We start from the raw sequence: 26,980 nt of genomic DNA on the forward strand, positions 1-26,980 counted from the left end.
GGTCTCTTGATATTGAAGGTAAAGGAAAGATAGGCTAGGGAAGGTAATAGGAAACAAGAATCGAGAAGCTGGTCAGGAGGGGATAGGATGGCCAGAAGAAGTTATACTGGAAAAGCAAAGGAAGAACACTAGCAGGGTACAGTATGGCTAGAGGAAACAATAGGTAGTGAAAACCAGTTGAAAACAGTCAGAGCTAGAAGAATGTAGACAGGAATTGGAGAGGGTTAAGGAGGTAGAGCAGGGGTAGGCAACCTATGGCCCGCGGGCCAAATCTGGCCCGGCGAGGCCTTGGGACCGGCCCCAGCCCGGTCCTGCTGCCAATTGCCGCCGGGGCGTTTGGCCTATCTGGAGGAGGTGGGCAAGTGGGGGCAAGCAACAGGCAAGGGGGAGCAAGCGGGGGAATTGTCTATAGAAGCCTCAGAAACATGCATTTATATTAACATTTTTGTAAAAATCAGCAAATTTTTTGCGTGTCCTCCATTTTTTAAAAGTGTCCTCCATTTGAAAATTTTGTCCTACATTTGTCCTGGTTTATTTATATATTTAATTTTTTTTAAAAAAATTATTTAATTATTTATTTTTTGGCTTCGGCCCCCCAGTTGTCTGAGGGACAGCAACCCGGCCCTCGGCTCAAAAAGGTTGCCTACCCCTGAGGTAGAGGAACACAGCCTTCCCCAACCTGGTGATCTCTAGACTGATGGCCAGGATGGCTGGGAATGAAAGTAGTTGTAGTCACATCTGAAGGGCACCAGGCTGAGCAACACTACTAGTTTGTTACTATCCTGAGGAGATAAGGGCTAACAAATCATGATGGCTGGGTAGGAATGCAGGAGTTGAACCAGTCAATTTTTTGCTCACAGGCTGCATCTATTGTACCAGATAGTCTGCACACAGTCATTGTGTTCATTAAAGTCTTTTGAACTGCTTTTGTCCTCTCATCTGTTACGTTTTGTTCTTGCAAACTTTATGTGTTTGTTTTGGCATTTGGCTCATCCTTGTTCCTGGTTGACTTGGGAAGGAGGCAGTGAACTGGATATAATGGTTACAGTCTTCAGAGCCTCTAAGCATTTTGTTCCTGGGAATTGCCCTGGAGTGTTTCACTTAAGGTACACTGCTCAAGGAAATAGGAATTCACAAGAATGGTCTTTGGGTTCAAAGAAACAGACAAACAGTATCTTTAAGTTTTAGGTCAAAGGAAGATGTTTGCCAAGTTATTTGTAATACAGAAAGAGTTACTGGTATTTAATATTTACAGTGATCCATAAAGTGTTTTTGTTATATAGATATGGTCAAACCTAGTGTCAGACAAAACTATGGAAAATCTTTTCTTCTGACCACATATATTTTAGTTCTCTCTTTGTTTACATGGTCTCTGAAAATACACTGCATTCTCTTCCTGAAATTTTCCTATAGTTTTGACATTAATGCAGAACAGAAAAAACAGGTTTTTCAGGATATTACAACAAATGCCCAGAAAACTGGCTAGGCATGTGGCTTTGAGGTAAGCTACAAATATGGCTTTTATTTAACAAGTTTAATGTGAATCACTTTGAGCCAGATTGGATTGGTATAAGTGAGATTAAAGTCAAATAATGTTTGATTCAGTCTAAATGGACCTCAATCCAGACTGATTGAATCCATTACTAAATCTCTGGATAATTTAGGTTTGCTGAGTTCGCGGGGTCACTCATCAGTAGGAAACAGCTTGTTTGGTTTTTTTTTTCTTTTACCACTGCAATACAGTATTGCTGTGCCCTTACTAGAATTCAGTGAAGCTGCATGGTTTAATGGTCTAAAAGCAAAGCAAAGAGTTAACCCATGTGTAGGTGATTAAAGGTTGAAAGGACCAAAAGCAGCACCATGGCCAGTCAGCTCTGTGACATCTTTAGTGATAGAAGATCCCTCCATTCTCTTTGCGGGAGTATCCACTGTTAGTGGCAGCTGTGTGTGGAGACTCTGAAAAACAACAACAAAAGCCATGGTGTCAACTTCTTCCTGAACATTCCAAATACTGGAAAATCTCCCCATGATCAGTGCATTGAGTATTGCCATATACACCACTTGAAGAGAACCCTCCTACTTTTGAAAAACATCCACTAAACATTTTCTACATGTTGAGGAGGATAACAGAAAAACTGAATTCTTAAAACATACATAAAACCTATTTTTTTCACAACAGTGAGAAATATGGTTGTGTTTAGAACAAAATTCACCCTCTGTATCCATGAATTTAAGCAACCATGGCTTGAAAATGTTCAAAAAATAATGCCATTTTATATAAGGGACACCATTTTACTATGCCATTGTATTTCATGGTTCTTGAGCATCCATGGATTTTGGTATCCATGTGGGTGTGGGTGGGTTCTGGAACAAAACTCCAGTGGTTTCCAAAGGCCCATGGTAGGTATAGAATTGTAGGTTACTCTGAGAAGAATAAAACCATAGAATCTAGGTAGATCTGGTTGAATGTTTTGTTTAATGTTTTTCACATAACCCACCCTTTAAAACTAGTTAAGAACAACTGCATTGTTTTCAAGAATTGTTCTCTATGCTGTTTCCTATGTATGAACCACACCATTCATTTCAGTAGCTCTCCAGTTAAGCAAGCTTTCTATATTGCTTTTTAAATTATTAGCCAAGAATATAATTATATTCTCTCGAAAAACAATAATAATCAAGCTGCTAATCTAAGGAAATAGAGGGTTTTATGTTCTTATTCTAGCTCCTCTTTAATAGGTATCTACTAGTTGTACTTACCAATGGCTCCCTCAATGCTGTGGATTGACTCTTTTACTGGGTTGATCCAGTGTCTCACACAGATGCCCTTGGAAGAGGGACAATGAACTGAAGGTGCACGGCGTTCCTGCTCAGGCTCTAAACCTTTCAGGATCCTGTAGTGCTCAAAAACAAGAGGAAGGATAAGCTTTAACATGTTATTAATGCCTACGCAGAGACACTGGGGCTATATTTTTCTATCTATGGCTTGAAACAGATGGGCCAAAAGTGCCACGTTCAGGCTGATCCGGGGGCGTGGTGTTCAGATGACACACGCCTCCAGATTGGACCGAAACCGTGCCACAACTGCCTAAGGCAGCCCAAACCTGGCTACAAAAGAAGCACAAAAAAACGCTCCTTGCCGGTGGTCCATTGTGTTCTAGTATGTTTGTAGACACTGAAGTGATCTACAATGCACAGATTGTGTGTCACTAAAAAGTTGGGAGAGGGCCATACACCTCTAGCAAAACAGTAGCCTGATGTAGGGAACACATCAGTAAGAAGTAGCAGGAATTATTTAATCAGTTATACCTGCATTAGTGCATTTCTGTTTGTTCATACTAAATTAAATGCACATTAAAAGTATACTATACATTCATGGGTACAAACTGGTCCACATTAACACTGTCTTCAGTTGACAGATCCTTAGGTAAACTGCACATTTAAATGAACCCACATACAGGTAGAAGTGTTTCTAGCAGTCGTTGTGCCAAGAGGAGCAAGGGGAGTTTTATTGAATCGCTTTAAGAGGCATGTCTCAATTTTTGTTCTTATTTGTTTGGCCTTGCATCCCAGTCCTGTGGTCTGGTACTCTAGTGCTAAAAGTCACATCTTGATGCTGCAGTTTGATAAGAGTAAATGCAGCAGCTGTAATGTGTGCTGCAATGCTGGCAATAGCCTCTGCCAATACAGATCTCTGGTTTTTGCTATTACTCTTTCAAGCAGATGTTTGAGCAGATAAAGTACTGATTAGTAAGCCTCATTTTCTACCAAGTAAATATTCAGTAGCCTCAGTCCCACTGTGCAACAGAAAGCTGCTTACTTCAACAGTTTGCAAACGTTAACACCAGTCTAATGTGGGATAAGGCACAATCCCAGCCAAAGTATAAGCATGCCTGTGTTAATACTGTGGATGGGCACCAGTGCAAATTTACTCTGAGGGAAAGCCTAGAAATGTGGCCCTTCTACATATGATACAAAAATAGTTTTCATAAAAATAGAAAACAGTGCTAATGGTTGCTTCAAAGCTTGTGGCCATGTGACATACTGAATCACATGCCACTATTGGCCTCGCAGGTACAACCTTTAGTTTGTTTGATTGATTAATATAAATGTTGTGAAAACCCACAGTTTGCTGAAACCTAGAAGATCAATGGATTATGCTTACCCATGGTTATCAAAGATTGTTTCTTTATGGAGAACTACTTTGTTCTTGTCTTGAAGCAGGTCTTCATGGTGATTGTACAGAGCGCTGAGATGAAAATCCAGGCTGTCTCTGGAAACCTAGACATAGGGTGGGAGGGAATCAGTATTCACATTTTTATATGCCTATGAATAAATTAATGGCTTGCTGTAAGTAAATAATAGCACCTCTAAGAATTGTCCTTTGAATGTCAACATGAAGACTAACTCTTCTCTACTGAAGGTAAGGCAAAAAGAAGTTTGGGAAAAATGATACGTTCTCAGTATGTGCTTGAGACACATTTTAAGAGGAAGAATCATAGGGTGGGAAAGGCAAATTGGAAAACAAAGCAAAGAGGGAAGGTAACAGCAGATCAGTACCTCAGGTTCTGAGTACCAGACTTCTCTTCGGATGCTTGCTAGGGTACGTGCTCCATGTAAGCGATTCCAGGGGTCTTGCTGGTGGCCAAGATGGGCAGGTACAGGATAGGGTGTTTTCTGGACCAATGAAAAGTATTAGAGCTCAAAATAGTGACTGCAGATATCTTTATTCTGAAGAAATATACTCTCCTGATTTGCAACTTATTTGTGAGCTAGGCCAGCCCTATTGCAGTGTCATTACTAAGGCCAGGGTCTGTGACATGAGGATGAAAACGTGTCAAAAGATTGCAGAAGAGTATATGGCCAAGCATGTTGTTGTTCCTGCTGCTGCTGCCTACATGCTGCCAGCTGCCAATCCTTAGCTTAAAGAAACAGCCAAGATATTTTTCTGAAGTGAACCTACATATTTCTGTTGCTGCATAGTTTTTACAGAGAAGGAATCTATAGCTGTTTTCCATCTGGATCAACTCTTCCTAAGAAAAGGCATTGCTACTAATATTAGGTGCATCATTTGTGGGGAACGTAATGAATTTAATGTTGGACTGAGACTGTGGGAAACTATGGTTCAAATCCCTGCTCAGCTATGGAAGCACACTGGGTGACCTTGGGAAAGTCACACTCTCTCAGCTGCAGAGGAAGTCAGTGGCAATCCTCTGAATAAAATCTTGCCAAGAAAACTCTGTAATAGGATCGCCATACATGGGAAACAACTTGAAGGCAGACAATAACAATAACAACAATATCACTAGACTCAAATTTCAAGCCTGTGAGGCCCCCTGAGTAAATCTTGTTTGTACTAGTGATGGTAAATACGGATTTTTCAAAGTCCTGACAGATGTCAAGAACAATCAGGCAGTTTTTTGTCCTGTAGCTTCAAGACACTTGGGATTCCCTTTTTCCTTGCAATGTTGGAAAGTTGTGCAGCTTTTTAACAAAAACTATGCACAGTTTTCCAGAAGCTACACAAGTCCTCCTGTGTATAGAAAGCTCATGCTGCCAACTTTGCTCCTTTTTATTATTGTTGTTGTTATTATTGAAGTTTATATAGCACTGTAAATTTTACACAGAGTTTTACATAATTGTCTATGAAAAATAAAACTGCCAATGGCATACAATCTAAAACCACAAGCATAAAATTTAAAACAAACAACTTATCCATTAAAATAATTCTAATTTATAAACTATAAAACAACGCACACTAGTTCATACACTTAACCTAAACGGTCTGAAATATTGGGTTGTTAATCTGAAATGCCTTCCTAAACAAAGTCATCTTTAATTCAGACTTAAAATTACCTAAGGAGGTAATGATCCGCAACTATTTAGGGAAGAGATTCCAGAAATGGGGAACCTCATTTTTTCTCCTCCCTTCTAAAAAAAAAATGAATTCTTCCCCACATTGCCTTAAGGAATCTTTTTGCCTCTAATAGCTTCCTTGGCTGCATCTCCATTGGAGAAATAATCCAGGCTGACAGCCTATATGCCAGCAAAGTATGAGCAGAACCAAGGGCTGCATCCACACGGCAGAAATAATGCAGTTTGACACTGCTTGAACTGCCTGTGGCTCAATGCTATGGAATTCTGAGAACTGTAGTTTGATGTGGCACTAGAGCTCTCTCTGACAGAGGAGGCTAAATGTCTCACAAAACTAAAAATCCAGCATTCCATAGCACTGAGCCATGGCAGTTCAAGCCATGTCAAACTGGATAATTTCTGCAGTGTGGATGCAGCCGGAATGTACTAAAACAAATGACACTACTTGCCCATAGGAGGGCCATACTTGCCCATAGAGAATCATTGGGGAATACTTGCTCCGCAGGGGATCGTTGGAGAATGCTTGCCCATAGGGAATCATTGGAGAATACTTGCTATGGGTAAGTATTTTCCAATGAATCTCTATGGTCAAGTATGATTTCTCTATATGGGCAAGTACTGTCATTTGTTTTAGTTCTTCCCGATGCAAGCCCTTGATTCCGCTCATACTTTGCTAGCATATAACTATACAATATAATATATACAATAAATCCATGTGCATATCTTTAATAGAAGAGGTGTTTTTTTTTTTTAAAACCCACACATCTCTTACCGGGAAGGTCTGGCTGTTTCCAGGGTAGGGTTTCCCATCTTCAGAGTCGGGGATTGGGAAGGGGCAGCTGGTGGTTGGCATCCTCCAGCGCCAGGGGTATCGACTAGGAGCACCGGCTGCTGCACTTGCAGCAGCAAGCAAGACCCGACTTGGGCTTCTGTCGGCGCGCGCCAGTTCTGTTGCGGGTCAGGCGACGGTTGCTAGGCGACCGCTTCTACATTATCTAAAGCGCCCCCTAATGGCTGGAAATGAAATGGTAGCGAAGGCGGCGGAGCAGGAGCAGGATTTGCAGGGAAAGGACAGATGTTGAAGCAGAACCGCAGCTGGATGGGGAACGAGGGCTGCATCCACACTGGAGTGATAACCCGGTTTAACACTGCTTTAACTCTTTCCTGGCTCAAGGCTATGGAATTCCCTAGCATTGAGCCAGGGCAGTTAAAGCGGTCTCAAACTGGATAATTTCTGCAGTTTTGGACCATTGTAGCATCTTTGAGACTAACTGACTAAGGTCCAAAACACATTGCAGAAATAATCCAGTTTGAGACTACTTTAACTGCCCTGGCTCAATGCTAGGGAATTCTGGGAACTGTAATTTTGTGAGACATTGAGCCTTCTTTGTCAGAAAGAGCTCTGGTGCCACAATCAACTACAGTTCCCTGGATTCCCTAACACTGGGCCATGGTAGTTAAAGCGGCCTCAAACTGGAATATTTCTGCAGTGTATTGGATTTTAAGTCCTTCCTCAGATGCATAGAGGAATTATAGTTCTGATCATCTAAACTAGTTTGATGTCTCAGAAAACGTGCATTGTAGTTTGTTGTGGCCCCAGAGCTCTCTGATACAAACGAGCCTAAATATCTCACAGAACTACAAATTTTCTATAATTCCATAGCACTGAAGTCATGACAGTTAAAGTGGTGCCAAACCGGATTACTTCCGCAGTGCGGATGCAGCCAAAGTCTCTTACACAGTGTTGTAATTAGGCAACTTTAAGGTTCTGGACGTACTTTCCCTCTTTAGATGAAAATATGTTTTTCTTCACTTAAAAAGTGGGGGGACCCGGACTCCCCTCAGGGCTTCACTGAGGAGAAACATGGTAAAAATGATTAAAACACCAAGAAGTCAGGGGGCTACTAATGACGGAAACTAGGAATAAACAGGAATAAATGGCCCACACTGCTGTATCTTCAACTGTAGGGACATTTCAGCAAGTGTAGAGTCACGCTCTCTCAGCCTCAGGGGAAGGCCGTGGCAAACCTCCTCTGGACAAATCTTGCCAAGAAAACCCCATGACAGGCACACCTTAGGGTCGCCTTAAGTCAGAAATATGCGCCCAAACAGTCCAAAATGAAGCTGCTTCGGGTCACTTTGGAGGTATGCTGTTTAAATGACACACACATCTTAAGAGGCCAGAAGCTGCGCCAAAGCTGCACTCTGGTCCTTAGTACTGGAGTGTGGCTTTAGTGTGGCTTCCGACCTCTTATGGCGCATGCAGCATTTAAACAGCATACCTCCAAAGTGACCTGAAGCAGCTTTATTTTGGCCTGTCTGTTTGGGCCCTAACTTGAAGGCACATGCCAACAAAGGCAGGTTGTTATGAACTAGCAGTGGCGCAGCGGTTTGGGTGTTGGACGCTGACTCTGGAGACCAGCGTTCGAATCCCAGGCCCACCATGAAAGCCCCCCACCTGGGTGACCCTGGGCAAGTCACACTCTCTCAGCCTCAGGGGGAGGCAATGGCAAACCTTCTCTGAAGAAATCTTGCCAAGAAACCCCCATGATAGGAGTTGCCATAAGTCTGAAACAACTTGAAGGCACACAGCAAGACGATAGGTTGCTGAATCAAAAGACCTAGCCGTGTTAGGTCCAAAACACACTGCAGAAATAATCCAGTTTGAGACCGCTTTAACTGCCCTGGCTTAAAGCTAGGGAATTTTGGGAACTGTGGTTTTGTGAGACATTTAGCCTTCTCTGTCACAGAGAGCTCTGGTACCACAACAAACTCCAATTCCCAGGATTCCCTAGCACTGAGCAAGGGCAGTCAAAGCTGTTTCAGACTGGATTATTTCCACAGTGTGTTTTGGACCTTAGTCTGGAATTGAATATTGACGTTTTAATTTGTTGCCTGCTTATTTTATCGACTCCTATCATCTATTATTATGTATAATTTTATATGCGTTTTGTTATTATTTTGTCGAATGTATGGCATTCGAAATATTTCTATTTGATTTATTGTGTGTACAGCGCTGTATAAAGTATAATGATAATGATAATAATAATAATAATAATACCAGTACGCAAAGGGATCTTGCAGCACTTTTGAGACTCACTGAAAGAAAGAGGCTGGCAGCATGAGCTTCCCTATGACTTGAACCTACTCCCTCAGCTGCACCGCAGAATGGAGGGCCTTCCCGGAAAATGGGGGACATGACCAAAGACGAGCTCAAAACACTCATATTAAAAAATGCAGATGTCCAAATGCACCTGAGGATGTAGACTGAAGTCTAGGAAAGCTCATGCTGCCAACTTCATTCTTTTAGTGAGTCTCAAAGGTGCTACACAAGAGCTCTCTAAACATGTAAATCTGTGTTTCTTAGATCTAAAACACACTTCAGAAATAATCCAATTTGAGGCCGCTGGCTTAATACTAGGGAATTCTGGGAACTGTAGTTTCGTGAGACGTTTAACCTTCTCTCTGTCAGAGAGCTCTGGTGCCCACAACAAACTACAGTTCCCAGCATTCCCTAGGCCTGAGCCAGGGCAGTTAAACGAGAATTGTCGTGTTTTGGCCCTTAAGTTAGTTTTGCTGCTGTGCTCCAAAATGGGAGGACGTTTATGGACATGAGGAGGCAATGGAAGGTGTTGTGGCGGTGGTGGTGCTGGAAGGAAAGGAGGACGCGTCTGTTGGCGCTCACACTAAGGAAGAAACATGATGGGGCTTTTTCATTTTCCCCCTCAGCTTAATCAAACCGCCAACATAATAATATTCTTCCCTGCGCGCGCGCGCACAATAATGGAACGCTGCCTTTCGAAAAAAAGGGGAGGGAGGGCGCGCGAAAACCCGAACGGCTCTTATATTTAAGAGGGGGCGCGGGCGGGCGGACGGGCGCGTGGCAGAACGTTCGGGCGCATCTTTGAACGCAGAGTGGCTCAGGTGCTCTCCAGTCCCAACCAAGGCCGCAGTAGCAGCAGTAGCAGCGACGGCCAGCTGCGGTTGCTAAGCAACGGGTGTGTGGGCGGTGCGAGGCGGAGAGGGGGCGTGGCCGTCCGAGGCGAGGCTGAATCAGCAGCAGCAGCAGCAGCAAGCATCTCATTTGAGAGAGTGAGGCGACGACGGCGGTCGCACACCTGCCTCTCTCTGGCTGCCCTTGTCTCTTTCTATTTCTTTCCCTTCCTCAGCAACGCCATGGCTGGTGGGCTCCATCCTCCTCCCGCGGATGCTGTGGGGAGCTGCTGGTCCTCCCTCTCCATCTCTTCGCCTCTTTGGACCGGGAGAAGGTACCTCTCTCTGGTTCTGGTGCTGCTTTGGGCCGGTGCTGTCACTCGAGGGGAGAACCTGCACGCCTGCAAAGAGGTACTGGAAGGGGAAAGGCTTCTGGGGATGCATCCACACTGGAGAGAAAACCCAGTTTGGCAGCGCTTTAACTCTATTTGGCTCAAGGCTATGGAATTCTGGGAGTTGGAGTTTGTTCTGGGCCCAGTGAGGAGCTCTGGGCCCACAACAAACTCCAACTCCTAGAATTCCATAGCCTTGAGCCAGACAAAGAGTAAGTGCTGCCAAACCGGGTTATGTCTCCAATGTGGATGCACTGCACCACATGCATGCGTGTGTTGGGTCCCTTCAAGTTCGTTTCTGACTTACCATGGTGACCCTGTCTTGGCAAGATTGGGTCAGAGTGGGTTTGGCTGAGAGGTGTGTCAGGTTATATGTACTGTGTGACCCTTGGGGTCCTACTTTGGGGACCCTACCAAGAGTCACACAGTGTGTGTGTGTGTGTGTGTGTGTGTGTATACCGCACTCTCTTCCATGCCACCATTCTCCGAAGATGCCAGCCACAGCTGCTGGTGAAACATCATGAATAAACTCTTCTAGAACATAGACACATAGCCCCCCAAAACCACAAAAAACTATAAATGCCGGCCATGAAAGCTTTCGACTTCACATTGTTCAGAGGAAGTTTGCCATGGCCGTCCTCTGAGGCTGAGAGAGTGTGACTTGCCCAAGGCTTCCCAGTGGGTTTTATGGCTGAGGTGGAAATTGTACCCTGTAGTTGAGTCGTAGTCAAACACTGAAAGCACTATGCCATGCTGTTTAGGAGGCAGGCATTAAAAAGCCAGGTCCCCCGGATGCTGAGAGGTTGTTATTATTGTTGTTGTTATTCTTCTATTTATTTATATCCCACCAGGTGTAGGGACTCAAGGCAGATAACAACATTTTAAAACATTCAAAGTTAAAACAGCATGAAACATTAAAGATACAAAGTTTAAAAAAAAACAATTTAACAATTCAAACAATTCAAACATTACATTATTGACATCTAAAATTCTGGCATGATAAATCCATCCATCCTAGAATGACTGTATTTGTTCTGCCACACATCTTTGTGCTACAATAAAGGGTTTTTAAGGAACCGTCCCTGTTTTGGTGGGTCTGTGTATCTAGCCTGAGCAGGTGTCCTGGTTCTGAACTCCCCTTCAAACCTCTCCATCGCTTGCCTTGGCTTTAACCCTGTGGCTAATGGAAAGTGCATAGACAGAGAGGCTGTTTCTTAACTGCTTAACCTCCTGACAGGTAATGTTTGCTTTCCTTCACCCCACCCCTATTAACACTTGCCTGAAATTTATCTTGGGAAACGTTACTATGTGCGCTGCAGCTCCTTCTTGATAACGTGGCAGTTTGTGAGTCAGGTGCCAGCATTATGTCAACAAAAAAGAGTGGTCTTTATTTCTCCTGAGCAGGACTGTTTTTCTTTCCTTTTCTCCTTTCATTGCCCCCTCCAAACAAGTGGAAACTGTTAAGAACAATAGAAATGATGTAAACAAAAATCAAAGGCAGTGAAACAAAAAGGAAAATACCTTTAAAGAGTTGCCAGGTGGAAGGGAGTCTGTATGGCTCATTGGACAGACCATTGTTATATCCCACAGGTTGAATTGGGTGAAGCAGTTCACACTTCTTGCTCATGTGTGACTTTTGTTGTTTAAAAACAAATTCTGGAAATGACAGGTTAACACGTAGCTATAAATACTTCTATTTACCTTTTGCAATTTGGTTTCCTTCCATCTCATTGCGCTGAAAACTGCACCTGCAAAAAGCTGGTACAATGACCAGAAAGCACTTTCATTCTGTTTGAGGGTCCATGGCTTCTTGGGTCAAATGTAGCATAGGATATGGGGGGTGTACTTTACTCACTCAGTATCCCATACCTGCAGTGCCATCTCTACTGGGAACAGGAAAGCTGTGCTAGATGAAGACAAAGGTTCACCTAAGTCCAGTCTCACACAGCGAAGAACCACTAGATGTCTCTCAAAAACGCAAGAACAAACTCTCCCTCATTCTCGTTCCCTGGCTCTTTCTGGATTTAGACATTTGAAGTAGTTGTTATTGCAGTGTATTGTATGGGGGTGAGCACTAAGCTATTTTTAATGTATTTATGTGAATGTAAAGTCTAAGATCTGTGTGTAGGTGTGGCACTGTGCCTGTGCAGGAATTTTAAGTTTTTCAGAAAAAAATGCTTTTAATTCTCCGATTCGCCTCTAGCTTGTAGTATTGAATAGTGCCAATAGGGAGCTGAATGGAACTGTTCCTATGGTCAAAAGATAAAAGAACAGGAGGGTGAGTCACAATAAGACAGGAGCACAGCTTGGCAATGGGGAAGAGGGGCCTTATATGCAGCCAGTGCACTTCTTCTTTTCCCTTTGCTCACCCAGTAGAAACAAAGCAGCTGAGGAGTGGGAAGAGATTGCATAGGGGCACAAAACAGCAGCAAGGGCACAAGAATGGGTATGGCTGGCATAGGAAGAATGAGGAGCCACTTTGAAAGGTTTTGTTGGCTGCGTCATGCTTAAAGACCAGAGATTTTCCCTTATGCAGTCAAAAGGAGTAGCCTAGTTGTACTGATTTTATCACGAGAGTCAAGGGATGCAATGTAAGCAGTAAGTTGACAATACAGATGTGGAATCACTGCAGTCTGTCAGCCCAGTAACACTCTGCTGGAACAGCAGTTTGAGGGCACTTGAATGTTTCTCCATTTGCTTAGGCTGGGACATAACACACTTACACTCAGACACTAAGTATGTTTACAGAGAAACAAGTTCTTTGGGTATCACGATCAACAGCCACGTTGAATGTTCTCACCACCACTTAAGATAGTCCAAAGAGTTGTTTTAGTAAAAAGATGCTTACAGAGTAAGGCTGGCCTCCCTGGAAAAAAAACTTCAATTGAAATCTGAGTGATTTATTATCCAGTAAATCTGTTCAGGTTTCAGGCTGTGAAGGGTGAACATGTCTAAAAAATACCATGTGGCACATTCCTACTGGAAGGAGTCCCATGGATGTTAGCAGAACTTTCTTCAAAGAAGGTATGCTCCACATCACAACGAAATTGTTTGGGACCAGTTTGGCAATAGCGTTATGAACTAGGGCTGTCAGCTTTAAACATTTGCTGTTCAACCAATTAATCCTTTATGAGACTGAAATTAAAAAGATACATTAAATAAAGAGGAATAATCTACATGAACAGTTCAGTAAGAGCTATATGGTTTGTGATCTACACAACCAAAATGCAGTTCACCACCATTATTGGGAACTACCAGGTACTTGAAAATCTTCAGTTTTGAAATAAAGCAGCTTTTTAAGTCTCCCATGCCATCTGCCATCCCCTACTCTCAGCAAACTTGGGTATCAGGAAATGAAACTGGGGCGGGATACAGACGGGCAGGGGAAGACGTCTTGGAGGTGTATTCTGCTGAATACGGAGCCTCCAGACCGCCCGCCCCGGGGGCGTGGCTCAGGAGATGGGGCTTCCACATGGGGGGCAGTGAAGACGCCTCACCTGGGTCTGTTTCGGACCTGCAGTTTCCAAACCGCCGCCTCGGAGGACGCTGCAAAGAGAGAGGCAGCTTCCTCACGGGCGGCCAAAAACGGGGCTTTTTTTTTTCCTTTGCCAGCTGGCAGATGCGCAGCTGCGCAGCTGCAGCGCTAAGCAGCGGTGGCAGAAAGCCTATGGGCACATTTAAAGTGCCCAAGCCCCTTTAAAACTTTTCCCCCCGCTCTACCCAAGAACAATGGTGGTCTCCTGCCAGCTGGTGATCAGCTGGTGTTGGCATCCTTGTCCGCTTGCACTTTGCCAGTGTCACCAGCATCATAGATGCCTCCTCTCCTTTGGTCCCCGCGCTCTTGCTGAATCTGCAATGCACAGCTACAGCTGCCTCCGCTGCCACCGCTGTCCCCCTGCCATCCCCCATTACCTCCCTTGTATATATGTAAATATTTACAGTTTTAGCGTTTTTTATTGTTAGGTGAAAATGGCACAGGAATGTGTGTAGGGGTTCACTTTAAAGTCCAAACTTTCCAAGCAGCGCATGCGTACATGTTGCTCTAGGGTTAGGGTTAGGGTTAGGGTTAGGGTTACGAGTCTTAAAATGCGCTGCAGCTGTGCTGCAGCTTCCACACTTGCATGGCAGCTGATGCTGCAATTAAAGCCTGACTGCAAACTGCGCATGTTCCAGGACCCCAACTCATTATGCGATGCAGCAGACACGGAGCTTTTAAATGGGCAACTTAAATTAGCGGCGTAGCAATTCTGGCGTACCGGTGCAGCAGCTTACAGACGGAGCTGCGCAGCTGCGCATCAAACGGAAAAGAAGCAGAGAAAAGCAGCACCTTTTTAATGCCGCTTCTTCCCGCTTGGGGCGTGCGGGGGGCGTGTTCATGGCGGCATTCAGGTAAGGCCCGTCTGAAGGCTCTACCTTCATGACGTCATGAATACACCCCTTTTTGCCCGTCTGTATCCCGCCTAACAGTTTCACTGTTCCAAACTTTATTAAAACCCATAATTTATTGTTCCATGCATATTTAATTTAAATGTATCTTAAACCTCAAACTGAAAAAGGATTACTGGTTTAATTTGTTTAGTGTGCTGTGAAGTAATGAAGAGAAGTATAATAAACATTGACTTTTCAGATTATCAGTAAATTTTTAATTTTGCCTGCTGGTATACTGCCAACTGGAGAAGGAGCAAGATGTGATTTGTGATAGGCTTTCTATTACGTTGCTTCAATTTTTTAGGAAAATTTTCCTCAGGACAGAACATTTCCTTATTATATTTATTATTGGTTTGATTTCTATATTAACATCCCATCATCTATTTAGTTAAAATCATAATATAAAGGGGAAAAAAGCATGAAATAAATATTAAAGAATAAATATTAATTCATATTTCAAATAGGAGAATTCCTACTTATACTTCAAATGATTAAAAGATTTGTAAAAGGTAAATGTGCGTATTCGCACCTGTCGACTTATGGCAACTCTTTGAATTCCATACAGTTTTTTAGGCAAGGAGTACTCAGAGGTGTTGTTGGTTTTTTTGCCAGTGCTTCCTCTGAAATATAGGGATTGCCATTGAAATGGAACAGATTGTGCCTGACTCAGCCACTCCACTTATTCTTTCCACTTTAGGTAAATTGAGAGTTAAGTGGGAGTTCTATGGTGGCTGGGTGTGGTTTGAAACATCCTCCTCCTTTTCCTCTTAAGCATCTGTGGTGATAGAAAATAAAATTTTACGTGATTTTTAAAAATAAATTGTGCCAAATTATATTTCAAAGTTTGCTTAAAATTTACCCAGTAGCATCGCTATGGGAAGGTTTGTTAAAGCAAACATTCTCAGGCATATTCCAATTCCTTTCCCTAAATGGTCACTATTCAAATTTTTCTTATTAAAAGGATTGTGGGAAAGAGATAAGCGCCTAGCCCATTCACCTTTTGGAGAAACAAATATTAGGTTCTGTGCAGCTGACATTTTCAAAAGATTAAGGGAGCCAGGGAACTATTCCTCCAGCTCTTTACCCCTTGTTATTGTGTGCCCTCAAGTCATTTCTGACATAGTGACGCTAAGGCAAACCTGTCATGGGTTTTTTTTGGCAGAATTTGTAAAGAGGGGGGTTGCTTTTGCCTTCCTCTGAGGCTGAGTATGTGTGACTTTCTCAAGGTCACCCAATTGCTTTCCATGGCTGAGCAAGGATTCAAACTGTGATTCCCCCAAAGTCTTAGTCTAACATCAAAACCCTTGTTTTCCCACAAACTGTGCATCTAATATATATGGCAGTGCCTTTTCTTAAGAAGAATTAACACAGATGAATAACAGCTACAGATTCCTTCTCTGTATAGACTATTCAGCCCCAGAAATATGTAGGTGCATATCAAAAAAAATATTTTGACTGTTTCTTTAAGGTAAGAACTGGCAGCTGGCAACCTATAGGCAGCATCAGCATGCTTGGCCCATATACTCTTCTGCAACCTCTTGACACTTTTTCAGCCCCATCATTGCCCAGGGTCACCCAGTGGGTTTCCATGGCTGAGTAAGGATTCGAACCCTTTTCTCCCAGTGTCCAACACTCAAACTGTTACACCATGCTGGCTCCCAACTTTACCCCTAAGTATGTGATTATTTGAGGTTTTGGGAAGGCTTTAAAGAATAGTTTAACAAGGGAAGAAAGAGATGGTACATTATATATAGCTACATGCAAATGCACACCAAAATGCAAGTAATCTGTTTGAAATATCTTTAAATAAGCTTATTTCAAACATGTTATGTTACCTGTATTTAAGTGTATAATAATACGTATGCTTCTCCTGTTTAAACAGCATTAAACATACGTCATGGGTTTGTTATCCTGACATTTTTGTATTTATTGGTCAGAAGACTGAAAACTAGCATCACCTTTTCTTTTTATCTAACCAGTCAGGCAGAATATGACCTGCATGCTATTATAAAAATAAGTTGTTAGAGGCTTGTCTTTTTCTTTAAATATGAAATATAAATATGAAAATTATATTTAAATGGAATGGGTTTGGAATATCTCTGACATTTCTATGAGTTGGGAATGAGTTGGGTGAGTTGGGAATTACCACTGAAAAGTTATACTTTACAGTTTCATTTCAATCATCATGCATAAACCCATGTTCTACCTCAAGATAGTTAATAAGTGAGTTTTCATAAAAGCCAAGTATTGTTCTTTTAAACCCAGCCCACCAGATAATGGCCATTCCTTGAAAATTAGGCACTCCTACTTCGCTGGCCTGTCAGCAAGATCTTTAAAACGTTCAGAGAACATGTTCAAACTTCTCCATACTTTCCTGCTTCCTCAGTAGGAGCAAGAAGAGGATAGCTTTATTTACATTCTGATTAAAGCTCTTGCCTCCCAAAATGTCATTCTGGTTTTCAGGCAAGAGTAATTAAGGTGAGTTGATGTTGCTGCGTCTTACTTTTGGCACATGGCAAACCCGGTGATTAATAGTGAATAAAAACATCACTTGCTCAAGTCTGTCCCTCCAACCCACCGATACTCAGAAACACTCCTGCAAAGACAATTATTTGTAAATCAGTGCACTAATACATTCGTTATTGTAGCTGAATGATAGAATACAGTCAGTCCTCTTATCCACAGATTCAACCATCCATAGTTTGAAAATATTTAAAAATATATAAATTCAAAAAAGCAAATCTTGATTTTGCCATTTTATACAAGGGATACTGTTTTACTATGCCATTGTATTTAATGGGACTTGAGTGTCCACAGATTTTGGTATCCATGGTAGGTCCTGGAACCAAACCCCAACAGATACCAAGGTCACCAGTCAAAGAGAAGGTGACATGAGATTGAGGTTTTCTTCCTTGTTTTCTTTCTTCTCACAGGAAAGGGCAGCAAAGTGACTGAACTACTTGTGCCACATCTGAGAGGTGGAGCTTTGTAGTGTGGAAGGGAACACTTGGAGAGATCCAAGTGCAGAATTTGGGCTAGTGAGCTGAAAGCCAGATGTTCTCACACTTGATATATGTGATGTGAATCTCACTTCCTGCTTTTTCACACACAGAGTTTAAACTCCTTAACGCTGCATTCATCTTGACTCTCAAGGCAAAACCAGCGTTACCCTTGTTTGTTTGTTGTATGTTTTTTCTTGTACTGGAGTAGGTTTATATTTCCTTGCTACCATTTAAGATTATTGCTGCATACATTCATAGCTTGAATGCCACATATCTGCACTGGAGAATTAAACTGAGCAGGTGTTTAATGCAGAGAGGAGGGGGGAAAGGGTCAAGATCCATGTAATATCTGCCCTGTTGTTACTGTATTTCTTCTGTGTATAGGAAGAGCATAAACCATGGGCAAAGGGAAGATAAACCTTGGAGTTAATTTCCATCATTCTGAGGTAGAAAGGCTCTTTGATGATTCAAGAGTTTGCTTTTTCATTATTTTGCTTTGCTTCTGATATTAGGAGGAGCTTTTTAAGTTATTTTTAAGAAGTGTTTGGTTACTTCCAATGTTTAACCAATTATACTAGTTGTTTATTAAAAATTACCCCTTTACTTTTCTACTTCATAAAAATAAATAAGATAATTACCTTCTTGGTTACTTAAAATGCACACATCAGTGCTACAACATGCTTGCTTATGGTACAAAATACACTATTCTTTCATCTTTGTTGCTCTCACGTCAATGAAACAAAATGGAGCACGAGGCCCAATCCAGCCCAGCCCTTGAACAATGTTGTGCTCTTCTTCTATCATTTAGTGAAGTCATCATCTATTACTATAAAAGTAATTGTAATAACTATACCACGAAAGGAGTGAACTTAGCCCTTGGTAAGTTTCAAGTATAATGAAACTTAGGCTGCATCTACACTGCAGAATTAAACCTACTATCAGAATTGTAAGCAATTAGTTTATTGAAATTATAAGGCAGGTATAACTAAGGCTGCATATGCACTGCACAGATAATGCAGTCTGACACTGTTTTAATTGTCATGGCTCAATGCAATAGAATTTTGGGATTTGTAGTTTGTGAGCTATTTGGCCTTCTCTGTCAGAGCTCTGGTGCCCAGCAAACTACAAATCCCAGAATTCCATAGCATTAAGCCTTGGCCATTAAAGCAGTGTCAGACTGCATAAATTCTGCAGTGCAGATGCAGCCTTAGTTATATCTGCTTTTTACTTTAATTACAATTAATTGCAATATACTAATTACCTACATAGCTCTGATTGTAGGTCGTGTGATAGTAGCTACCTTCCCTTTTGAAAACTCTCACAGATATTTGAAACATCTATGTGGCTGTCATATTATTGGGAGATATATGATATCGTACATCAATGAGTTTTCCCATTTTCTTTCAGTCTTTCATCTTTTATAATCAAAATAGGGATGTTCAGTGTTTTTAGTTGTTGCGTTTCCTGACTTATTGAGGGAGTTATTTTTTGGAACATAGAAAAGTGGAACAGATGGGTACCATCTTTTTGGTGTTATAAGATGTCTTTTCCCCTAAGAGCCCCATAGCTTTCAATGGTTTTGGAAAGAGTGGGGGAAAAACAAGGCAGTCAGTTTTCATGGACTGAGTGGTGGACAGGACTAGAAGAACTCAGGTAGATGTTTCACTTCAGTCCAGTTTCTGGCTACACTCCCAGATCAGTCTGCACTGGAGCTTTGCACCCACCCACATTAATTTTAGCATACATTGAGTGAATAGTTCTTTATCTGATGCTCAGATCTTTTGATCATGGCACAGGTATAGTTTTCTTGTAATTAAGCATTTTTAGTGAGTTGAGGTTAACAAACTTTGTAAGTCCACATCACCAGACTAATTTGTTCATCCTTTTGTACTAATGGTACAAATCCTTTTTTGTCTAAGCATCTTGAGGGTTTTCCCTCTGTGATACGATCACCATAAATCAGAAATGACTTGAAGGCACACATCAACAAAAATACTAGTTTACCCAGTGGTTACTCACCTACAGAATCCTGTTCTGTTCATTGCTTACTAGCTATCTTTTTTCTCCATTGGTCGATTTGGATGCGTAAAATTTTCCAAAGGTAAACCAACATTTTACCTCTGTCAAATAGAATCATAGAGTTGGAAAAGACCACAAGGGCCATCCAGTCCAACCCCCTGCCATGCAGGAAATCCAAATCAAAGCATCCCCGACAGATGGCCATCAAGCCTCTGTTTAAAGACCTCCAAGGAGGGAGATTCCACTACACTCCACTACACAATAATTTGCTGCTGGATTAGAATAACTCAAATTAGCTGCTTTTTAACTTGGAAACATGCATTTTTTCTGTATATGTTTATACTGTCACCGTTTTCTACTGCTCTGGAGATTGCATGCCAATCTCTTTGGTACTCTCTCACAATGCACATAAGCCTCAGTTACCCTTGGGCGAGCATGCCTGACTGGATTTTTCACCAAACACATGAATGAAAAAATAATTGGGGTTCCCCAGGACCTCCAAGAGAATTTAATGTATGTCTTGTAGCCTATATTAAATAAGACCATAGCATACATCCTTGAAATATAGTAAAAATCTGTTTATCTGTTTTCATGGCATAAGACAGAATTTTATTTATTCATAGTAAAAGTTTCCAACAATTTTGAACTCGGTGAGTTGAAAACTTTCAAATTATATGCAACACTATTCTGTGAGCATGAAAAAAATTGTGTGTCTTTTGTCTTTATCCCACATTGGAATGTATGCCAGAAAAAAAACCTCACTATGGCGGTATCCAGACTGGCGCAAAGTGCTGGCCTGGATACGTGCTAGGGTTGCCTCGGGGTGCCCTTTACAGACGCCCCGCAACCCTAGCACATACCTGTGGCGTTGTAATGGCGGCACCCTGTCTACATGGGTGCCACCATTACGACATCATGGCCGACGTTACGGCCATGCCGCCTCCAAACGGAGCGGCGCGGGCATGATGCACACGTGCTACTGCCGGGTGCTTGTGGCGCCCTTTCAGCTGCGCCGGTAGAAGCTCCTTTCTCTGCCTCCCCACCACTGTTGGGGTGTCCTTGGGGCATGATGCCCCAAGGACACCCCTTTTGAGGCCGCGGGGAAGCGGCGTTTGGCCGCTTCCCCGAGGCCAGGAAAAGCGGCAGATTGGGGCCTCCGGGGTGCCGCTGTGGCAGCTCAGGCCCCGATCCATTGGGAAAGGGGCGGTCTGTATCCCGCCTATGTTTTCTTTAATTGCTGAATCATGAGACAAGGTGTTAGAAGGTTCTCTCAGTTGTTTGGAGCAGTGTATAGTAAGGTAAAAATAAAGATTTCCCCTTGACATGAATGTCTAGTCATAACCAACTGTAGAGGGTGCTGCTTATCCTGTGATTAAGCTGAAGAGCCAGTGTTGTCCAAGGACTGCTCTGGTGGTCATGTGGCTGCACAGAATGCTATTGCTTTCCCACCAAAGTGGTACCTATTTATCTACTTGTATTTGCATGCTTTCAAACTGCTAGGTTGGTAGAAGCTGGGACTAGTGATGGGAGCGCTCTCCGTCATGTGACACTTGGGCCTCAAGCTTCCAACCTTACAATAGAATTGGCACCTTAGCTACTAATCCACTGCATCTATAGTAGAGATAAGAAAAAAAACAAGGTAGAAAATCTCACCACTAGTACGGTAAGTTGGTAATTGTATTATGCTGTTATGATGTATGATTGACTGGAACAAATTTCTGTATCTCAGCTGTTATCCAGTTTATCTTAAATAAGTTTCAATCCATAATATTTAATGTGAGGCTGATCATGTTCATATTATGTAACCAATTCGCCATGTATAATGTATAGTATGCATTTAAACTTATACAGATTTCTTGCAAAGAGAAGTAAAACTGATTTCTGTACTTTGCAATATCCTGGTTACATCACAGTCTATCAGATTTCTTCCAGTTCTTATCTTCCATTTCCTTCCTTCCATACATTTCTGTACACATCATCAAAATTATTGAGATGGGTGAAATAACACACATTGTACATTTTTCAAATGCAATCAAAAGAAGCAGCAGAACAAATGAAATATTAAATTTATAAAATGAATACCAGGATAAAGAGAAGTGGGTTTCTTTCTGCTGGTTCCTACTAATATTCAGTTTGCTCTTCCATTCTAAATTATAAATGGGGTTGCAATTATCAGATTATCAGTAGAACTGTACTGTATGTGTATTTCCACCCTGCTTTATTCCATCCACTTCATAGTTGCCATAGATGGAACCATCTGAAGTTCAGCACACATTTATTATACATATTACAATGGGTGTAATTTTGTATTAATGTTTCTGACTTTAATAATCTGTAACACTCTTCCAACGAGATTTTTTAAATGAAAGAAACAGGTTGATAAGCCCAGAAAACTGATGTTAACTGATCTAAAAACAAACAAACAAAAAAACAGGTGGTAACAGATATTTCACAAAAAATGAAAAATTAGTACTCCATGATACAAAAACACTTTTAAAAAATTCTGGACAGCTCCACTTTAGTGGTGACCAGAAAGTTCTTTTTAAAATTACAGTGAACAGAATAGCATTATAGTGATATAACTCTTTTAATTTAAAAAAAAACTAACAAAAAAAAAGCAAATTAATGATAATTAAAATATAAATTTAAAAACAAAACAAGGGATAAAATGGTTCCTATTTTATAATTAATGTGTTGTCAGTTGCAGTTGGTTTGCTATTCCAGTATATCACATCACTATATAGAAGTTCTACTCTTAAAGAAAATACCTGCAAGACAAAATACAGCAGAGTAGCACTAAAGGCATACAGATATGTATGCTTTCAGTGGTACTCTGCTGTATTTCATCTTACAGGTATTTTCTTTAATAGTGCAGCTTCTAGATAGTGATATACTGGAATATATCATTTCTACTTTAAAGAACAAATCAGTTTGTTGATGGTGTCATTTGGATGCGATTTAAAACCCATGATTGGATGATGAGGATTCCCTGTTCTTTTTTAAAAAAATAAATGAAGTAAGCAGTCCCACACTTAAGGACCAATGGAAAAGCAATGTGACAAGAACTGATGGTGGAAGCATAACCTCCAACTGAAATTAAGTGTCCCAGTTTAAAAGGCTGCTTGATTAAAAAGTTGAGTGACAAATTTTGTGCACATACAGCAAAACTGGAAAAACCAGTGGTTTGGATTGGTAATTGACAGGGGGAACTATAGGCTGAGTCAGAAAAGCCACACTTAGTACATAAATGGTTGCCAAGGGGTTTACATATTAGTAAAGATATCTGAGAGTGTGTTCGCAGAAGCAACTATACTAGATACCTGGACAGATACTTTGTGAGGGGTTCAATAGATCCTGATCTTTACATGAGAAATATTGCCCCACCACCAAATTACATAAGAGAGAGAGGGCACTGGCCAGTTAACACCACATACTCTGCCTGAAAAAGAAGCAGGATGTGGGGTTGGGATGGTAGGCTAACTTCCAGTACACGATTCCAATGCTTTGCAGGCCAGATGGTTCCAAATGCCTAAAGGAGTATATAGTGAGTACAGATAAGAGCTCCTTGTTCTTGCTCTACAGGTTTTTACAACCTGTTCCTGGCAGATAAAGATACTGAGGTAGGTTATAAGATTAGCCAGTTCCTTAACTATCAATTAACTGAAGCGGTATTATGTATTTAACAAGATCTACTCTTTGTGCAGAAAAAGAAGAAAAAACTCTGAATAAATTGGAAGAACTGGGTCTCCACCCCCCAAAGTAATGTAATTCATTTGTGATACATTTATTCCCCATAGCAGCTAAGTGACTTATTTTTGCATTATGAACTCACTCTCTGAGTTAAAGGATCCCTTAACTGATTGAAGATGTGGGGAAGGCATGTGTTGGGAACATAGAAGTAACCTTCTACAAAAGTCAAACCATTGGCTTGTCTAACTCAGTGTTGTCTTCACCATCCTTCCTCAACATATCTTCCAGGTGCCCTAAGACCATTACTTCTCCTCCTCTGATCAGCAGAGCTGATTTTGGCTTGGGTGAAGGCAGTCTGCATCTGGATGATACAAATTTGTGGGCAGCTGGTCTATGCTGACAAATAGCAACCCCTGGAGTTTCTGACAGGAGTCTTTGTTTTTCTCTCCTACATGGAGGTGGCCACATATACTTGAGACTTCATGTATGTGAAGTATGTACTCTACATCTGTAGCCCTGTTCAAGTATTTCTTACCTAGATTGAATCTGCACATAAAAGTGGAGATTCTTCTTCTTCTCTCGCCATTTTACTCATGTAAAATTATGAGGAGAGATTCTTGTTCACATGGAGACTTTCTACATGAGCAAAGACATTGGAAGATCAGAGTTGTGGCTCATATGGAGAGTCTCCACTTGAACAAAAACCCCTTCTCATTAGACTTGTAGCTATCCACATGAGGAAGTGTATGATGATGGTGACAGTGTGTGTATGTGTGTGCACTCACATGGATCGAGGACAAGGATTAGGTGTTTCTCTGCTCTTTTGTTGATTCAAATCAGAGTATGTAATGGCTCAATAGAACTTGTTCTACTGCCTTTCCCCTCTGTGCTAGACCAACTGTGGTGATTGTTCTTTAAATTTCAGACAGCATCTATTTTATGCAGGAAGAGAATGTCTTGTTTCTTTAATAAACTTTTATGTACCTCACATAGGCCTCTTGTTTTATTTTCAATTTAATAATTATTTTATTTCCTTGATTGGAAAGATAGTTTATAAGTAGAATGATTCTCCCCCTCTGCTTTCCTGATTCATTACACATAGGTAGGTTATCCTGACATGTGCCAAATAAAGAATAGCTCAGACAGGTGCCATCAGTAAATGTCAGTCTTTTGTCAGTGAAATAAAAGAGAATGGATCTGAACAGCAAGCTCATGTCCAAGATTCTCATGAATATTACAGAAGGTCTAGCTCAGTTAAAGAGGGAATTTCCTTAATTGCCTGGAAAAGTGTCAGTGAATTCTTTATCTTACAAACACTTGCATGGTTTGTGTGCATTCACAAAGGAATGGTAGGCAGGCACAATAATCATTAATTTAAATGAAATACTATGATAGCGGTGTGGTCTCAGAATCCAGAAAAGCACTTTTTTGGACTGCAACTTCCAGAGCCCCCAGCAAGTATGGCCATCTTCCATGCTGGCTAGAGTATTGTGGGTATTGTAGTCCCCAAAATTAAATTTTCTGAGATCTGTCTGGTTGTCAAAAAAAAAATTGGTCTACCACAAGTGAGTCAGGTGCTTGTACACACTGGTTGATTGCTATGAATTGGTATGTGGGAGTTTCTGTCTGTGGTTTTAGGTCAGGATTGGATAACTGTGGTGTTTCAGATGTCTGTATCTGACTACAATGCCAGCCAGCATTAACGATAGGAATTAATGGAAGCTTCAGTCCAAAGAAATCTGGTTTGTGTCTGTCCAACAAATTGTAAAAAAAATGGAAACCACTGTGAGACCTAGGGTTTTTTTGGGGGGGAGGGGGACAAGTGAGATATAAATAAATATAAAACAAAAAATAATAATGACAAAACAATATAAGTAGTAGTAGTTGTAATTGTATGGAATAAAGAGACTTCCCTCCTATGTTCTGCCAGATAAAAATGGGTCCTATTATACTTTAACTTTTCACCTTCTACCAGGAGAGCAAAACGGAATAGGCGGTATAAACAAATTTTCAAAAGGCTTGAAGGTTGGCGCAAGCCTCAAAAGAAAGCCGAAATTCTTGGTGTTAAAAATCTGTTGAAATTCTGCAGTTGAAAAAAGCACATGTTGTGTAATTGGGTGTTTTAAGTGTCAACCTCTCTATGAGATTTGAGAATACTTAAACATGGGCATTTCCCCCATGTCACCTCATCCAATATCACCTTGGGAACCCCCTTTACATCTATAGTACATGTGGACATTGCAGCCCCCCAAGATAGTATATGAATAAAAACATTTTGTTTATTTAGTGTGCATATTTTAACAATTTATAAGGAAATAACATTGTTCAAATTAGAACATTTTTATTAAAGGAAATTCAATATTTAACTCAGCACATATAATAATAACATGTGTACATTTACACATTAAAAAGTTTGGGGTGGGAGGAGGAGGGGGGATCAGGGCCTTCAAGTCTTGTGCCCCACAGGAGCCCTGCCCCACTGTTTGAGAACTACAGCTTTATGATAGGAATCAAACATTTTGTTTCAGGATGCTGGGTCTTGTTAAATATAGGGCTGAAAAATAAACCCATGATGATGATGATTGATGATTGATGATGATGATGACGACAGCTTGACACTCTACAGCAGGGGTAGGCAACATTTTTGAGCTGGGGGCCGGGTTGCTGTCCCTCAGACAACTGGGGGGCCGAAGCCAAAAAATAAATAATTAAATAATTTTAAATATATATATAAATAAATAAACTGGGCCAAATGTAGGACAAAATTTTCAAATGGAGGACATTTTTTTTAAAAAATGGAGTACACATGAATAAATTTGCTGATTTTTTAAAAAAATGTTAATATAAATGCATGTTTCTGAGGCTTCTATAGACAATTGCCCCCCTTGCCCCCGCTTGCCCACCGCTTCCCCCCTTACCTGCCTCCTCCTGATAGGCCAAAGGCGGCAATCGGTGGCAGGACCGGGCTGGGGCTGGTCCCAAAGCCTCGCCGGGCCGCATCCAGCCCGCGGGCCGCAGGTTGCCTACCCCTGCTCTACAGGCAAATAGATCCAGAGGATATGCTTGAACAACTGCTACAATTTAGGTACATTGGTACAGAGAGTAAAGGTAATAAAATGCTATATCTGTATGGCAAAGTGAACATGCAGTGATGCATGGGAGCTGTCCTTCAGCAAAGGCTTCTTGGACGGCATATGGTACTTGGAAAGCAAGTGTGTAATGACTGAGAGTTGCCTAAAGCACTTTGGTCCCTTCTCCTAACATGATATTTAACAGTTTTCTGACTTATGGCAATGCTATCATGGGGTTGTCTTGGCAAGATTTGTTCAGAGGAGGTTTGCCATTGCCTTCCCCTCCATGTGATGTACCCACAGTCACCTAGTGGGTTTCATGGGCAGGTGGTGAATTGAACCCTGTTCTCCAGAGTCGCAGCCCAACATTCAAACCACTACATCACATTGGCTCTCCTTGTCAGTATTACCTGAAGTCATTTGCTTAAGTAACATGATGAGACCTTGATTTTTCAAATGGGGAAATTGCAGCCTTTCTAAACTTCAGTTTCAATTGTACAAGCTGTGTGATTGTGTGTGTATGTCATGGACGAGATTCTGTAGTATCATAGTATTAATGGGGCAAAGGATAACT

The 26,980-nt window shown here is 41.5% G+C and overlaps 2 protein-coding genes across 2 annotated transcripts in view; one reads left to right on the top strand and one right to left on the bottom strand.

Annotated features, from left to right (window-relative positions):
• Positions 1-1,179: 1,179 nt before the first annotated feature.
• CFAP276 (cilia and flagella associated protein 276) lies at positions 1,180-9,046 on the bottom strand. The gene is made up of 6 exons (XM_089518618.1): positions 8,972-9,046; positions 6,644-6,885; positions 4,558-4,674; positions 4,163-4,278; positions 2,758-2,891; positions 1,180-1,956 (listed from the first exon to the last, which is right to left on the bottom strand). Exons 2-6 carry the CDS (start codon positions 6,722-6,724, stop codon positions 1,886-1,888), a joined length of 519 nt encoding a protein of 172 aa, XP_089374744.1. The 5' UTR covers positions 6,725-6,885; positions 8,972-9,046; the 3' UTR covers positions 1,180-1,885.
• Positions 9,047-9,990: 944 nt separating this feature from the next.
• ELAPOR1 (endosome-lysosome associated apoptosis and autophagy regulator 1) overlaps positions 9,991-26,980 on the top strand; it is a 92,000-nt gene continuing 75,010 nt past the window's right edge. Inside the window, exon 1 of the mRNA XM_089514835.1 lies at positions 9,991-10,215. Coding sequence (XP_089370961.1) covers positions 10,048-10,215 — 168 coding nt within the window. The 5' untranslated portion in view covers positions 9,991-10,047. The remainder of the gene's footprint in view (positions 10,216-26,980) is intronic.

The sequence above is a fragment of the Sceloporus occidentalis genome, unplaced genomic scaffold (genome assembly GCF_023333645.1).
Source record: "Sceloporus occidentalis isolate IW3139 unplaced genomic scaffold, rSceOcc1.0.p SCAF_3, whole genome shotgun sequence".
Classification (NCBI taxonomy): domain Eukaryota; kingdom Metazoa; phylum Chordata; class Lepidosauria; order Squamata; family Phrynosomatidae; genus Sceloporus; species Sceloporus occidentalis.